General features: G+C 36.8%; 1 protein-coding gene across 1 annotated transcript in view; it reads right to left on the bottom strand.

Moving 5' to 3' along the window:
- The window catches only part of vps37d (VPS37D subunit of ESCRT-I), a 49,223-nt gene extending 33,425 nt beyond the window's left edge, over positions 1-15,798 (bottom strand). The window contains exon 1 of the mRNA XM_052107546.1: positions 15,534-15,798. Within this exon, the coding sequence (XP_051963506.1) occupies positions 15,534-15,701 (168 nt within the window). The 5' untranslated portion in view covers positions 15,702-15,798. The remainder of the gene's footprint in view (positions 1-15,533) is intronic.
- Between the last annotated feature and the right edge of the window lie 961 nt (positions 15,799-16,759).

Below are 16,759 nucleotides of genomic sequence, written 5' to 3'. Positions count from 1 at the left end.
AAATATATGAAAAAAAAATGTAATATCCAGATAACCTAGTTGACTTCACTAGTCAACTAGTGAGATGTTGGACAATTAGTTGACCATCGTTACCCATCTCTATCATTTAGTTTGACTGTCCTCCATGGCATGGCCCAAGACCACTGGATACCTCCAACCGCCAAGGGAAAAGCAGAGACAAGTCCAAACAGTCTTCAGGAAAGCATTCGCAAAGTCCTTGACTGAAACCACAGACCCTGACTTTCACTGTAATTGAGGCAGAGCGAGGGTTTGGGTCCTACAGGAACTTACTTTTTTCTTTTTCTATTGCTGTAAGGAATATTAACTGCCAGTTTTATGCATTATGCAAAACTTGGGCAAAATGAGATAGCCTGACTGTGCTTAGCCGAGCATATAGTATAAGAGGATTAATGATTTATTCGCTCAATGAATATGAGAATTTTACTTGTTATTACTGTCCGAGACCCCCCAAACATGGGGGGTGATATTCCCACTGGTGGCACATCCATTACGGAATCTATTTGACTGAGGGAATGTGAGAATGGCAGTCCCCTTTGATCAAACCACCATCTTATAAAGACGATGAAACTGGCATACTTGAGCAGCTTCTAATAGCTCAAAAGAGCATGTGTGATCAGAGAGGATAGTTAAGGCTATGTGAGGTTCTTTTGATTGGGAAATTTCTTCAAACCGCAAACTTGAAGGTCAATTGCTTTATTCAAATTCAACATAATTGCTGGTTTACATTCTGTTTGCACAACATGCCTTTACAATAGAATGGATGATGACAGCTCATCTTGACTAAGAGACGAATCTTTCAAAATAGAAGAGCATGCCAGATAATCAAATAATGTTACATGTAAGTGATCCTGTAAATATATATTTAGAACTAACCCCTCATTAAATGCAGATGAGAAATGTTAAGCAGTTTTTTTAATCGCAGAATGCTAAGTGATTGCAAATTACATGCATCACTTCTGCATGATGACTGGAGCAGTGAAGCTTAAGACACAAACAATCTGGATATAACTACATGTTGACACAATATAGCAGAGAACACATGTTTTTTGTGGAATTTTTGCAGCCTGACTGCAACCTCATTGCCTATCAATACAGAGAAATATATTTTGACTAAAATACTTAATGTGGTTAACCCACTGGATCAAAATCCTGGTTGATCCTGAAGCAACATTTCTATCAAAAAGTCAGATTTTAGGGAAATCTGAAACATGTCAGAATGCAATTGAGCTGTTCAGCCGTGACGTCAATTTGTCGTCTAATTTGCCATGGGTTCCCTCTGGATTTCCCTATGGGATTTTATAATGGGATTTTTAACTTGTGAGTAAAATAAGGTCCGTGGTAAACATTACTTCACGACATATGGATGTTTTATTCTACAAAATAAATTACACACAGTCATACCACAAAAAAGTATGTAATTCAACACGGCTTCAAAATTCAATTTGTGTTGTACAACAAAACGTCCACGTATAGTCAAGTAATGTTTACCACAGACCTTATTTTTCTCATAAGTTCAAAAACCCAAAGGAATATCCCAAGGGAACCAATGGGGAATTCTATTAGGGGTTTATGGACTACAAGCTGAACAGCTCTATTCATAACAAAAATAAAGTACGCATTGCATTCTCAGCCTTTTCCATTTGTGTAAACTGTCTTCTATGATAAAAATTCTCGCACAGAGATGCTACCTTTGAAGAACGTTCCAAATCGGTGTCTTATGAAGCTCTAATTCAGTTAGGATGCTGCCATAGAAGACAGCTGCCTAGGTTAGCCTGGAGACAGTAAGGCAGCTCACTAGGTTTTGGAAAAGACCCTTTGTTTCTGGTCTTGGGGTTAGTGGTTTGAAAAACATATTTGTCAACCTATCATTTCCCTCTGACTTAAGGGTTAGCGTAGGTTAGGGCTATATCAATGTTTGTTTGATACTGTTTGATAGGAACGTTGTGCCAGGACTTATAGTGCATTCAAGACATGTTGGAATGATCGTATTTACGAGATGAGCACAATTTCCTTTGAGCCCTGGTTTGCCAAGTTGGGGCCATGTCAGTTAAAGAATTATGGCGGAGGCAAATAGATATTGGTCAGAATTACATTTTTCTTCTTTCTATAAATGTACAGTTCAGTTTTCACTAAAAAAGTGCCCTTTATCTGAACCTGATTCAATTGTGGACAGTGGTTCCACATGTTTGAAATTTGTTTTCTTAACTTAAATTACGATGTAATCTCAACACAAACACTTTGTGTTGTATGAACCTAGTTATATTGGGTAAACCCAACAAAATTAGATGCACCAACGTAACTCAAATATATTTTTTCTTATGTACCAAGTTGTGAAACTGAATGTTAGCATGCTAAATATAAAAGGGTGTAGTATTGTAACTATGCTATGATTAGCACAGCAATTGCTCAACGAAGCAAACAATGAATTTCATGTTTGACATCTATCTGCTCTCATCATTAACTCAAGCTCCACTCTTCACCATAATGGTAACCCCCAAAACGGCAACATTAACAAGTATTCCTTTTTATATTCATCTTGCACAAAAATACATAAAATAACACTTAAACATTTAAATAAAGCATGCTGGGAAGTGGAAATCCTGTGCCCAGTTTCATCAATGCAACATAAACAACATAAAAAGTTTTCATCCCAACTCAATTGGATTAAGTAAGCTTCCTATTTACAACTTTAAATGGATAGAATGCAATACAATCAAGTTGTGACAAAATTTTCTAGAATTGTGCTGCATTAGTACATTTTAATAAAGCAATATAAAGTAAATTGAATAAGCAGCAAACATCCTTTTTTTGAGTGTATGCATTTTAATAATATTGATGAAGAATACCTATAAAGCCAGAAACTGAGACTTAATTAGCTTGTTTATGAGGTAACAGGCTTGTGCAACAAAGCTACATTTCCCAAAATTATATTTAGTTCCAAGAGAATGATAAAAAAGATAGATAAAGCATCAAATGCACACCTTTGAAGTGGCTTTGATCTTCATTTCGTTGCATTGGTGGTAAAAAACAAAAAGCTTACTGCCATTGTCAGTAAGTGACAAAGACATAAAGAAACATGAAATTGCAAAACAAGTACATTCTTTCTGACTACAATCACGTGAAAGCTTCATAATTCCGATCTCGCAAGGATGAACTTCACAGGAGAAATTTACCGCAGCTTAAAATAAATAATGATCCAAGAACATTTAGGTAAATCATACATAAATATAATGTGTTTTATGGTTCAACTGTGCCGAGGATGACAAGCTCTCAGCTCTCATAAACTGTTTCATGTTAAAGCAGAAAAGCTCGCTCTGAAGAGCAGATCTCCTCCCCCTGCATTTCCATGGTTTTACAGCAAACACAGGGCCCGCTATCTATCCAAAAAATCACTTAAAGTTTCTCAGATGGTACATACAGATGTTGTCGACCACTAAATGAGGGTATGATCACTAACAGATCTAGACAAGATGATAAATGGTTTGGATAATGAATTGGACATGGCTTGTCATATATTTTCCTACAATTATATGGTTCTTCAAAGGTTCTTTACTGACCTTAGTAGTTCTATTCAGAACCATAACTTCCTGAAGAACCCTTTTGTGCTGAAATGTTTCTTTGCGGTGGGCATTAGGGGTTCTTTATTCCCTCCCTTTTGGTTTTTGAATATAACTGTCAATAAGTTCTTTCAAAGCCACCATGTCATTGGTTCACTCACAGCACTGAAGTCCTGACAGCTAAACCGACAGCTACACAGACTGTCACCTGTCACCTTGATATTTTAAATATGTCGCTGAAACATTTCAACCATTAGTAGTTTTAGCAGGAAAGTTATCAGGGACAAAAATCCCATTAGCTCAGTTAAATGGGAGGGACCATTTGCTTATTTTTCTTTTGTTTCATTCACAGTTTTTGAAAGTGAAACTGTGGCGAATTTAAAGTTTACAGGTTATCGTAAATGTGTTGTTTGGGAGCAAAATATATTTTTTAAGAGGCTGGCCAAATTTGAAGTCATGATTTATACCACTTTTGTTACCACTATGGCTGTAGCTGTTCATGTTGGGGAGATCACATTTTCTCAGCTCATTCATGTCATAAAATTCTGTATGGTGGAAATTTCCACAAGCTGCTACTATTTTAAGCATTTGCAGTTACGTTTGCATTTGTGACTAATTGCGCAAAATATTTTTCTCGTCGCAACATTGCGTACTCATTCAATAATTATAAGCTATTTTACTCAGAGCTTTTTAACCTTTCGATTTAGAAATGTAGCCCTACATAGTCCAAATTAAAACCTGCATCCAGATATTTTTTGCAAATATATTTAATAATCTTGAAGGGATCAAACATCCTAGAGCTAATGACATCTGTTTTTTTCTCCATGCAGGGCATGAGACTGATGGAACAACTTTAGCTGCTTATTAACTCTAAACAGGGTTGGGAGGGTTACTTTTTAATGTAATCCGTAACAAATATCAGACTACTCAGTGCGATTAATTGTATTATTAATGCATTAAAAAAATGTACTCAATTAATCGCAATGCCCCCGGTACGTAATAAGGAAGATTCCTGAGAAATGCAAGCTTGTAGTACCACCTGTTTACTCCAGAGGGCAGTAATTCAAATTTCAGCTGTGTGGCAACACGCAGTTTATACAGTGAAGAAAACAACCCTTCAGCAGACACACAACACAAACATGCGTTACGTTCTTGTGTTCAAAACATTTGATGGAGTGGAAATTCGAACTAAGGGATCTCAAGATGTGTTCTAAGTATTAAACTATATTTAATTTGACACAGTGTCCTAAAAATCTATGTTTATGATGCAATGCACCCGAGACACTACACAAGCATGTCTGACGCTTGTTGAAATTGCCGGGTCCTTAAACAAGCCCTCATAATATATCTCGAACTGATTGACAAATTCATTGCTGTGAACTGTATGCCAATGATTGACTTATGATCAATAATATGGTAATAAACAATACATTGTATTCTAAAGCTGCTTTTATTATTGTCTTATCAATGATGAACTCTTCTTCCAACAGAATGTAATGCATATGAATTATCTGAATATTTTACATTTTATATATATATATATATATATATATATATATATATATATATATATATATATATATATATATAATTTAAAACATTTCAAGTTAATTATGTATAATTATTTCATCATTATATATTGAATTATTGTTATATGATGGGCTTTGTCAGCAAATATTTGTTTATGCGATTAAATGCGATGAATTGCGATGAATTAAATCGGGACACCATGTAATTAATTAGATTAAAAAAAATTACCGATTGACAGCCCTAATATATATATATAAAACATGAAAAACAGGAACTTCCCATTATTAGGAAAACAGAATACGTTAATATGTAGAGAGTCCTCTAGAGTCCTCTATCTGTTACAGAAATTTTTTTATTTTCACATCAAGCAAATACAGTTAGATCAGATGCACTGAATTATGTCTTGGTTAACACTAAACAAAATCTGACAGGAAATACCTCAGATTCAAAAATGATTCTTATATAAACCTAAAAAAATCGATAGGTTTAGGTAAGAAACAAGTTGATAATTAAAATGTTTTGTAACTTTAAATCGGCGCTTCCATCCAGGGCTCTGATGCTGTTTGAAATAGCCGAACTCTCATGCGATGTTCGTTCTTCTGTTGTAAATAAGCATCGCTTCCGAATTCTCAAGTGAACTCGCCGACCTGCTTACTTCACGTTAATGACGTTTTAATTATCGATTTATTTTTTATACAAACATATTGATTTGTTTCAGAAGACATTCATTGATCAACTGGAGTCGTGTGGATTACTTTTATGCTGCCTTAATATTACTTTTGGACCGCAAAGTTCTGGCACCTGTGTACTTCCATTATATGGATCTGACAGAGCTCTATCTTCTTCTAAAAATCTTCCATTTGTGTTCTGCTGAAGAAAGAAAGTCACACATCTGGAATGGCATCAGCGTAAGTGAAACATTTTTTAATTGTAATTTTTGGGTGAACTATTCCTTTAATTTATACATTGTAATTAATTAATACAAAGTAATTTATTTTCTGTCATAGTGATAAATACTGAATTTGTGATCCATATAGACTTTTTGGAATGTTTCAATTATTTACTTGGGTTTATGCATAAATAAACATTTTCCACATATACTTTAACACCAGTGGCGGGCCGTGCATTAAAAGTCTAGGCCTTCAGTGTGATTCATGCCATTAAGAAAACACAGTTTCACAATGAATAAAACACCCTGTGGCTTTGGGCATCATAAATTATGTCGCAGCAAACTAATAATACCAATTTACATTTATAAACACGTCCACGCACGAAAGCAAGAACATGAAAAGCACAAGCAAGCCTAAATGTAACTGCAGCATGACTGTTTTGTGAAATGAGCGTCTCCCGAACAGACATTCAAAAATCATATTTTCTCATATGAATCTACCAAGGAGGTCTATAATACCTGGAAAATTCTTTCTAATAATATCTGCGATTTAAATGTTGCTTGCAATAAATGTTGTTTCGTCAGGGTACACGATTATGCTGCGTTAAATGGTAAATGGTCTGCACTTACATAGCGCTTTTTTTAACCTTAGAGGTTACCGAAACGCTTTACACTGTGTCCCAATCACCCATTCACACACACACACACACATACACTCATTGGCAGCCAACCCGCTCTACCACGTGAGCCACAGCTGCCGTTCCATTTAAGTTGGATGTGGGATATTCATACTTAATATCTCCGACCATAAATGTGTTCCATTCCCCGATATTTGGAACTGCAACTCTCCCGTTAGCTTAGTAGAGGTTTAAGTCTCATTAGAGATGTCTCCTAGCAACCCAACTGATAAACAATGCTGCAGCGTGAGCATTTGTGCTTCAGGTGTACGATTATCAAAAGAGATTATAATGTTTGTTATTAAACCTGTTTCTGCAGGCATTTGTTAAACAAGCTTTAATATCATGTAATGTGGAAACAAACTCATTTATCCATATTACAAAATAAAGTGAATGTTTATCACTTTGTATATCTTCCTGAGTATCGACATATTTGTGTGACATCATGCTATAATGTATGCAGCTAATGATTGCTGTAAAACCATTGCTATTTTTTTCTACAATTTTTCATTTAAATAGAAAATAAAAGTGCTTAATGGACACACATGCCTTACTTTTACTTATTTGTTTGTATGTTTTGTTATATTTAATGCAACACCATAATTTAGGCTATAATATTTTATAGGAGCGGATATAGTATAGAGGGGTAGAAAAAACACTCCTTTCATCAAAAAGGTTCTTTATAGCACAATTTAGGTTCTAAATAGTACTTTTAAAAGAAGGTTCTTTATGGAACCTTTAAAAAAGGAGATTCTGCTCTGTATATATCGGCATCAGCATTGGCCATTGAAAAAACAATATTGATCGAAAACTATTACATAGCCTACTCAAATCTTTATTTGGGGCTATCTCAGTAATTACTGATATATGTTTAATTGTGACTAATTCTATTAATTAAATCAGTATATCATGTAATTCATTTGATTAAAATATTCAATCGATAGACAGTCCTAAAAAGTGCATTTATATTAACATAATATTTACCTGTCGGCCTTCTTGGATGATTTTTCTCACTGTGCTTGACACTTTGCATTCTTAGACTGCCTTATTTGTGGAGGATAATTTGCATGCAATGTTGCTTTAGATGTTGGTCAAACCCAGATTTTTTCGCTACCTATGGGACCCAATTGAAAAATCCAACAGAATCTGTTGTGTTTTAGAAGATGATGTCCCCACCAGGCTTCTTAACAACTAGCTTAACCAGGTTCACCAGAAGGCCCATGCAGGTAAACCAGCATTTTTGCCGGTAGACCACCTGGTGAGCATCATGACTAGGGTTGCAAACTTTCTACCAGCCAATTACGGGACATCCCAGCTTTAAATATGGAACACTTTTCCCCAGTGGGGCTCCAGGACACAATGGTGGTGGCCGTGGGGATAGAACCAACAATCTTCTGTTTACCAGTTCAGTGCTTTAGCCCACTACGCCACCAGCACCACCTCCACTATATGACTAATGTGTCAAAAACTATGCATTATAACAGATTTTTATGGGAGAGAAAATGCTTAACATGAAATAGTGTATTTCTCCTTGGATTACAGTGTCGTTGTTTTGGCAGTAAATAGTTTTTATCACAAGGGAAATGTAAAAAAATCCCCAAAAGTCAAAAAAAGGGTTTTCTTTACTAAACCTGTACTGTATTGTACTTTAACAAAGTGCTGCAGTTTTTCTCTCTTCCAGAACGAGCACTGAAATATGCAATATAATGTTATGCCATGAACTACTGGTGTTTTTGAAATCACAATGGTTAGAAACATTTATCATGCACTCGAATGCAGTATGTTTGACAAAATTCCCCAGCCGCTTCAGTTAAGTTTTGTGTCTGTGTAATATTTAACAGCCGATATCTCAAACAACTCACTTGTTTCAGGTCCGTTTTCCTGATTTGTGAAACATTCTCGGCAGTTTGGGTGTGAGAGACACTAACATTTGGGACAAACATGGATTTCATACAGAACGCAATTTTGTTCCCTTAAATACGGGATGATTCCGTATTATACGGGATGTTGGCAACCCTAATCTTGGCTATGCTAATCCACCACCTAGACCTGCACAAACCAGCTTGGACTTAAAATGCTAACTAGGTTTTGGAACAGAGCAAACATTTACGCTATAGCATTGGAAGTTCTTTATCTATTATCAACCAAATCAGCCAGAGATAACCCATGGAGAAGCATCTCTTTAAACCTTTATGCACTCTGTCACCTTCAAAACAATTCAGCTGAGCATTTGCACATCCAGGAAAGGATGTGACTTGTCTTGGAGAGGATGTGGCATCACATACCACAAAGGCAGAGACATACTCCAAACCGCACTCTGATCAATCTTTTGGTTACTTGGGCACATTTAAGAGGAACATTTGAAACAGTCCTGAGGCTCTCTCTCTTTCTCTCCCACTAGCCTTTAGTATTCCATACTGCTGAGTCTGCTGCATGCGTCATAAGCCACCCAGAGCCAATAAACATCCAAGTCCAGCGCCTGCTGGTGTGCATGTCTTTCACACTTGTGGTCGGATAATGAACATTCTGAAGGTGGAGAGCACAGCGGGGTCTTTGGCCCCCTCACAAAAAGATGACCCATGTATAAATTCTTCAGTATCTCTGTTCTTCGCCCATTTCCTCTCTCTCCCACTGTTAAACGCAAACGTAAAACCCCCAGACATACAGAGCACATATGAAAGGGCTTGCATTTTCCCTAAACAGGAATTGACACAGACTATCCATTTCCTGTATGTCTGTTTATACACAGTGCAGATGTAGATCCTCTGGAAACCATGTGGGTTGGATGATATAATGGTCAAAAAACAAATATGAATTTTAGCTATTAAGTTGTTTAAATAGTTGATTTACGGTCGTTTCAGGTTTTACGGTGTAATACATCATGGCGACAAAGTTGTAAAATTGGAAATAACTTTACACAGAAAAGGTTAGTAAGTGATTGTATCACACTAAAATCATGTTAACAACACACATACTGTTTGTCTTGTTCCAATACTTTAGAAACAGAGAGTATTTTAATGTTTACGGATTGGTCCCATTGACTTCCATTGTAAGTGCCTCACTGGAACCCAGATTATTGCCTTTTTTTAAAGAAAAGGAGGGACAAGACTAAATGTATTTTTGTGGAAATCAACATGATGCCACAAATGCTGTCGATTGAGCTTAACTTGTACTGAACCCGGAATATTCCTTAAATGAATAAACCAGTCTGTCTTCTCACAACAACAGGAGTTGATAGTGACTTAAAGCTTAAAAAAGGACACAAAGTATCATAAAACTAGCCAATGCAGCTTGTGTGTCATATTGCAAGTATTCTAAAGATATAATATAGGTTTTGATGAGAAATAACCCAAAATATACGTTTTTGCAGTGAAAACATCTTGACGTCTTGAGAAGCTAGGTAACATTGGATCATGTATTCATGCGAGAACTAGAGTTGTTTTTAGCAGTAAACGATGCAAGTTCTCAAACCACATGGATGTGATCTTTTTGGGTCCTTTTTAAAGCTTTGAAGTGAGTCAATATCCACTGCCATTGTACCGACACTGCATGGACAGACTGTGACATTCACTACAATATCTCCTTTTGTCTTCCACATAAGAATCAAAGTAATACAGGTTTGAAACAACATGAGAGTCAGTAAATTATGACAGTATTTGTCTTTTTGGCTCAACAATTCCATATTTGTCAATATTTGTATTCAATAAAACACAGTGTAGGTCCTAAAATCATATTTAGGACTACAGTGCATAGTTTTTTTTATGGTTTTATAGTGACAATATAGTCCAGCAATCAGAAATCTGACATAAACAAGCTTAAACTTTCATTGAACGGAAAAAGATGCAATAAAATGAACGGTGACTGAGAATAAAATACTGCCTCCTTTTGTGTTCTATGGAAGATTTGTAAGGGTGAGTAAATGTTCATTTTTGGATTAACATCTTTAAGATAGATCCATGTGGTTCTTTTCTACGTGACATCAATAGAAAATAGCAAACATGTGAAGCCAGATGATTAATGAAGGCAACACACATTGAGCATGCAGCGTAAGCACAACATAGTAAGACCATCTGTATAGTGCAAGATTGTTCGGCTTGGTCAATAAACCATGAATGGCCAAAGACCTTCTGTTTGGACCAGAGCCGGATTATCCATAAGGGCACTTGGGCCAGTGCCCAGGGGCACCAACCATTCACAACCACTAGGGGGGCACCACATGACACAAGCTTTAAAAATATTTTTCGTAAATTGTTATATTATTAACTTGAAATTCTTGAAAGACCATACATAACTTGTTTATGAACACTAATTTAACAATAATAATAATAATAATAATAAATTATAAATAAATGAAGATTACATGACCACTATCACTCCCCCTCCCCAATCTGTCAGAGTTGAGTTGGTCCACAACAAGTACGCGCAAATGTGTCATTTTTTAACGGCTACAGAAAATGAATCAAAATCCAAAATGGACAGACGGCAATTGAGTGGTTTCAGCAAAAGAAGATTAAAGAAAGAGAAGGACGCTAGACGCTTAGCTACAATAAAAAATGTTCCAGGGATCGACAATTTTTTTGTTAGATCACTAGTTTTTTGGGAGAACACTGGAATTGCAGACACCAGCAGCGCTAAGTCTGACACCGCCGGCTCTGCTAGCGGGGGAGATGCAGCAGCTGCTAATGTTAGTCAGGGCGTCAGCGATGACCGCCAGGCGAATGAGGATATTCTCCTTGTCCTTGGGGGAGACAGGAGCGAGGAAGACTCGGGTGAGGAAGAGGACATTAATGAAGGTAAATATTAGGGGTGGGACGGTACATGTAAGTTATTCATATTGAACCGAAACGGTACGGGCGTCACGTCTCGGTGCACGAATGTACACGGAGAATACACGGTATAAAAATAAATAAAACTAAATAGCGATACATATCGCTCTATTTCGCATAATGAACAGTCTGATCAAGATTGCAATGCTGGAGTGTGTGTGTGTGTGTGTGTGTGTGTGTTTTTGTGATTTACGAGGACAATTTTGTAAGTTACAAATTAGTAATTACAAGGGTATTATGCTATAAATGTGATTTATGAGGACATTTCTAGTGTCCCCATAATTCAGATCACTTAAAAATCATACTAAACAATGTTTTATTGAAAATGTAAAAATGCAGAAGGTTTTCTGTGAGGGTTAGGTTTAGGGGTTGTGTTAGGTTTAGAGGATAGAATCTATAGTTTGTACAGTATAAAAGTCATTATGTCTATGGAAAGTCCTCATAATGATAGGTAGACCAACATGTGTGTGTGTGTGTGTGTGTGTGTGTGTGTGTGTGTGTGTGCGTGCGATCGAACTGTGTGTGTGTGTGAGAGAGACACTGATCTATTATAGAATGTCATTATATAGATCAGTGGAGAGAGAGAGCGAGAGAGAGAGGCGCGGGCGCGATCGAACTGTGTGTGTGCGTGTGTGAGAGAGAGAGAGAGCCGTGGTCGCGATCGAACTGTGTGTGTGTGTGTGTGTGTGTGTGTGTGTGTGTGTGTGTGTGTGACGTGAGAGAGAGAGAGAGCCATGGGCGCGATCAAACATAAAAACATACTCCGTCATTTTGTTCATACAGGACATAATTCAAACTGCAAAGTGTTTACTTATATTCGTGTACACTCGCAATAAAACACAACAAAGTGCTTTTGTCACACTCTAAACTCTTGTCAAACTGTAACCTACAACTGTCACCCAACAAACACACACACACACACAAATCTGTTTATTTTTAAGTTACACATTCTACATTGATTAAAAATCAAATGTGTTTTAATGGTAGTACTAATAAATTGAGACATTTGAATATAGTGCTCACTGCTCATATGACTACATGTATGTAGTTCGACAAGTTAGGAAATTACATTTGAGAAATCACATTGATTATGTCTTGTCTGATTGGGGGGGGGGCAGATTTGGTTTGGACAGATCAGTTCCTAACATGGATGAATTTAAGGAATACTGCAAGTCTTGTCTTCCCCTTTGTAATCTCTATTAAGCACGTAAAGTTAACCATAAAGCGTGTCTCATTGGTATTCATAGAAAAGAACACTGGTATTACAGTGCATGTTCCAGATAGAAAAAAACAGCATAATGTCTTGCAAGGGGAAGACGCTCATGCATACAAAAGCAACAACAGTATCTAGCTCACTAGACCACTGCAACCCTTTCATTGTGGTTGCCCTTGGAGACCTGAGAGTGTTAATGAATTTACCTGTTTGTTATGGGAATAGTGATGGGCTTCACAGATCACAAGCTGTTAGGAGTTTGGCCTCTATGGACCATATAACTCATGCACGGCAATTAATAAAGAGAAAACTTTGTCACTAAACCATATGATGTGGATTATGTAGAGTAAACAGCTTTGTCATGCAATATGTATCTTCTGATGCATGATGTATCTGTATTGGCAGCTATTTGTGTCGGTATGATAAGCATTTTCACCACCTGCTGCAGCTATTGCAGGCACACGTACACATTGTCAACTTAACTAATGCAGCATGGCTGCTCTGTTAAATGAATATTCCAGGTTGAAGACAACTTAAGCTTTACATACAGCATCTGTGGCATGCTGTTGATTAAAACAGAAAATAATTTCGACTCATCCTGCTGTCTGCAAACACAAAGTAGAAATGCATGTACAGTAAAGCACTTAGAAGCCACATTTAAAATAAGTTATCTCCCTGGTTCAAAAGTATAATTGTTGCAACTAAATATTGTGTTAGCATGAGACTGGTGTGATAGAATCACTTAACTGACCTTGTCTGTGCAAAGCCATATCCAATTTTCAACTCATGGCATGACCATACAAAGGCAGAAACAATCATTTGACCTTAAAAAATGTTGTGTAAACAACGTCGGACTAACAGACCTAAATAACACGATTTTTGCCCTGCTTCATCCAGCATGTATACTAGGGATGTGCACAAATACACTACACTATATCTCACTACAATTGTACAGAGTGGTTATCTGAGTTACTGTAGCCTTTCTGCCAGCTCAAACCAGTCTGGCCATTCTCCGTTGACCTCTCTCATCAACAAGGTGTTTCATTCCGCTCATCAGCAGTTACAGAAATACTCAAACCAGCCTGTCTGGCACTAACAATCAGCTCTTAATAATCACAAAAAGACAAATAATTGAAAGTTACAACAAATAAAATAACAACAGTGTATCTAGCATAATTTATTCATAACGTCAAGTGTTGCTACTTGAGTGCCGCTACTTATAACAGTATTATTAGACACAGATCACACACCTTGCTGAATAATGCGCACGCGTGAAAGAAACACAGGAAATATGTTATGAAAAATATTGCTTTTGAGGCTATTTGAGTCTTTGAGGCTTATTTTGTGTAAAGGATATCAGAAGCAGCACTTGTCAAATCATTATGGCTTTTCACCTTTTCTCAAGAATAATCTGCTGGGGAAGAATTAAAGCACAGCCGATATAAAGATGCAAAAAACTCTCATAGAGTGAACATATGAGCAATTAATCTGGAAAATAACCAAACCATCTGCAAAGATCTCTGCTCTCTAATAGGTATGTGTTTATTCTTAACATTTGTTTGCAAAAATATATTTTGAGGTGATGTGTTAATAGTAATATTTACAATATGTAACTTTATTTATACATAATACTGTTGCCCAGTAATTATCATACTTGCCGTTTCCATGACCACATATTAATTGAGACATTGGTTTATTTGTACCTCTAGAAAAAAGTTGAAAGGTGATCAAAATAAGACGATAAATGGTGACTTGTGACAGCATCTAAAATACACATTTTCCCTTATACATTTTAACCTAACATCTTGGACACGTTATTTGTCTTCTACTGAGCTATACAGTATAGTGCTTCTTTTTTGTGCTTTATATTTATCAAATCTGCTCATCACATTTGTAGTGGTTCTATGATATTTTGACAATTTCACACCAGGGGCCCATTGTCATGATTTCTCCTATAGGGCCCTACAAACCCACGGGCCGGCCATGCACATCCTTCTTTAATTTTCTGGAAAATGGTGTGGTTTTATCACATTATATTAAGGCTACAGCTGTGACCTAGTTTAAATATATTTGTCTTTATATTTCAAATAACACAGTTAGTCGTCCTGCAGCCATGCAAGTATCCGGTGTCAGGCTACAGCAATTTAAGTCTCGAATGTCATTTATTCCAGTCTAAACTGACACCGGATCAGTCCCAGATGAGAAACGATTTTCTCTGCTGAACATGAATGGAGAACCTTCTCATATAACCTCACTGAGTTTCAATTCACGATCATGAATAAACGTGTTCAGCCATGAAATATCACACAGGGAAACGCGTTTCATTCATTCGTGCTGACTTCATACAATTACTGTCCACAGGGTCGCTCACGTTCAAAGCACAGTTATAGAAGAAAATCATAATAATCTGTCAGCAATTCTGTACGTATGCATTGTTGCATATGGAAAATTGATTACTGACATTTGAAAAACTGCACCATACTAGTTTATCTCTTCGTTGTTTACTTTTTACGCAAAACTTTAAGCAATATATTAAAGAAGCAATCTTTATATTAGCAATTCTCAAAGAAAGAAGGTTTGTGTAAAACATGATTTGATGTGCCATACAGTGCAATGGGAAGCGTCGCTGTGTGTATAGTGATGCACGTATGATGATGGCGTGTAATGCACAGCACGCTTCACAAACCATACGAGCATTCCTGTAGTACAGAGAAAAATCTTCCCATAGTTTACTAAAATGATGATCAGAGTACAGAATGACAAGCGTTTAAAGAAGCTGACCGCAAATGTCTAAATTGTGTTTGTGAAACGAAGAAATACCTTTACACTGAGTCGCGCGACCTGATTCATTTTGTCTTGATCTTGTAGGAGCTCCTGTAGTTCACTGGTATTAAGTGCCCTGTACCCATCTGGGTAAGAGTTCAAGTCCCTTTTCTGGGACATTCTTGTCCCCGTGAGACGCACTAAACAACTCCGTTTATCAGCCATTTAACTTCCATTTTGCTCCAGCTCGGCGCCAAATGTATGTGAACACGGGAGTGGTGCCGGAGAAGCTCTCATCGGCATGAAGGCGCACCAGTGTGTGTTTGTGGAGAGACAGACAATGCACAGAGACTTCAGCAGCACACGTTTACACGCGAAACATGCAGTTCCGCCTCTCACCGCAGCTCATTGAAAACGCTTTCTGCACACAAGTTTGGTGAATCTGTCAAAAACCTGTCCAGACCCAAATCATTTATATTTTGCATAAAGAAAATTATGTTTGTTTTAGGACCATTTTATGCGTTGGGTGATTACCCTCCTAATTTTCCTCATTGTATGCGTCTGGATGTATGTTAAACTGATTAGTTTCAGGCATGATTCTCATTACATTACTGTACTGCATTACAGAAATGATCTTGTCCAGACATAATAATGAGGATTTAAAAATTATATATACTGACTGCACCTGTAATACACACACACACACACACACACACACACACACACACACACACACACACACACACACACACACACACACACACACACACACACACACACACACACACACACACACATATATATATAGTTTTCAGTTTCAGATGCCATTGTAGACATTATTATTCACAGTCAGCCATGACATGACTTTAATCAATGAGTGAAAGTGTCAAATAACAGGATGGATACTGAGATTATGCGAGTAGTATTCGGCTGGTCATGTGATCCTAACATGGCAGCCCCCATGAGGGGACCCTCTGCATGTAGAATAAAACAGCTTTTATAAAAATTCACACACACACACACACACACACACACACACACACACACACACACACACACACACATATATATATATATAATTAGTATATAAAATGCATAAAACCCAGAACAGGGTACAAACCAGGGATGCACTAAATAAACTCTTTAAAATTATTATATAGATTTATAAATTTCACAGCTTACTTATTTTTTCCAAATATTCTATTGTTTTAAAGAATTATTGAAAACTTATGTTTTAAACATTAAAAAAAAAGTGGTGTTCTTCCCATACTTAGATCTGTATA

Source organism: Xyrauchen texanus, chromosome 3 (assembly GCF_025860055.1).
Source record: "Xyrauchen texanus isolate HMW12.3.18 chromosome 3, RBS_HiC_50CHRs, whole genome shotgun sequence".
NCBI classification, from domain to species: domain Eukaryota; kingdom Metazoa; phylum Chordata; class Actinopteri; order Cypriniformes; family Catostomidae; genus Xyrauchen; species Xyrauchen texanus.
This window is presented reverse-complemented; position numbering and strand designations above follow the sequence as displayed.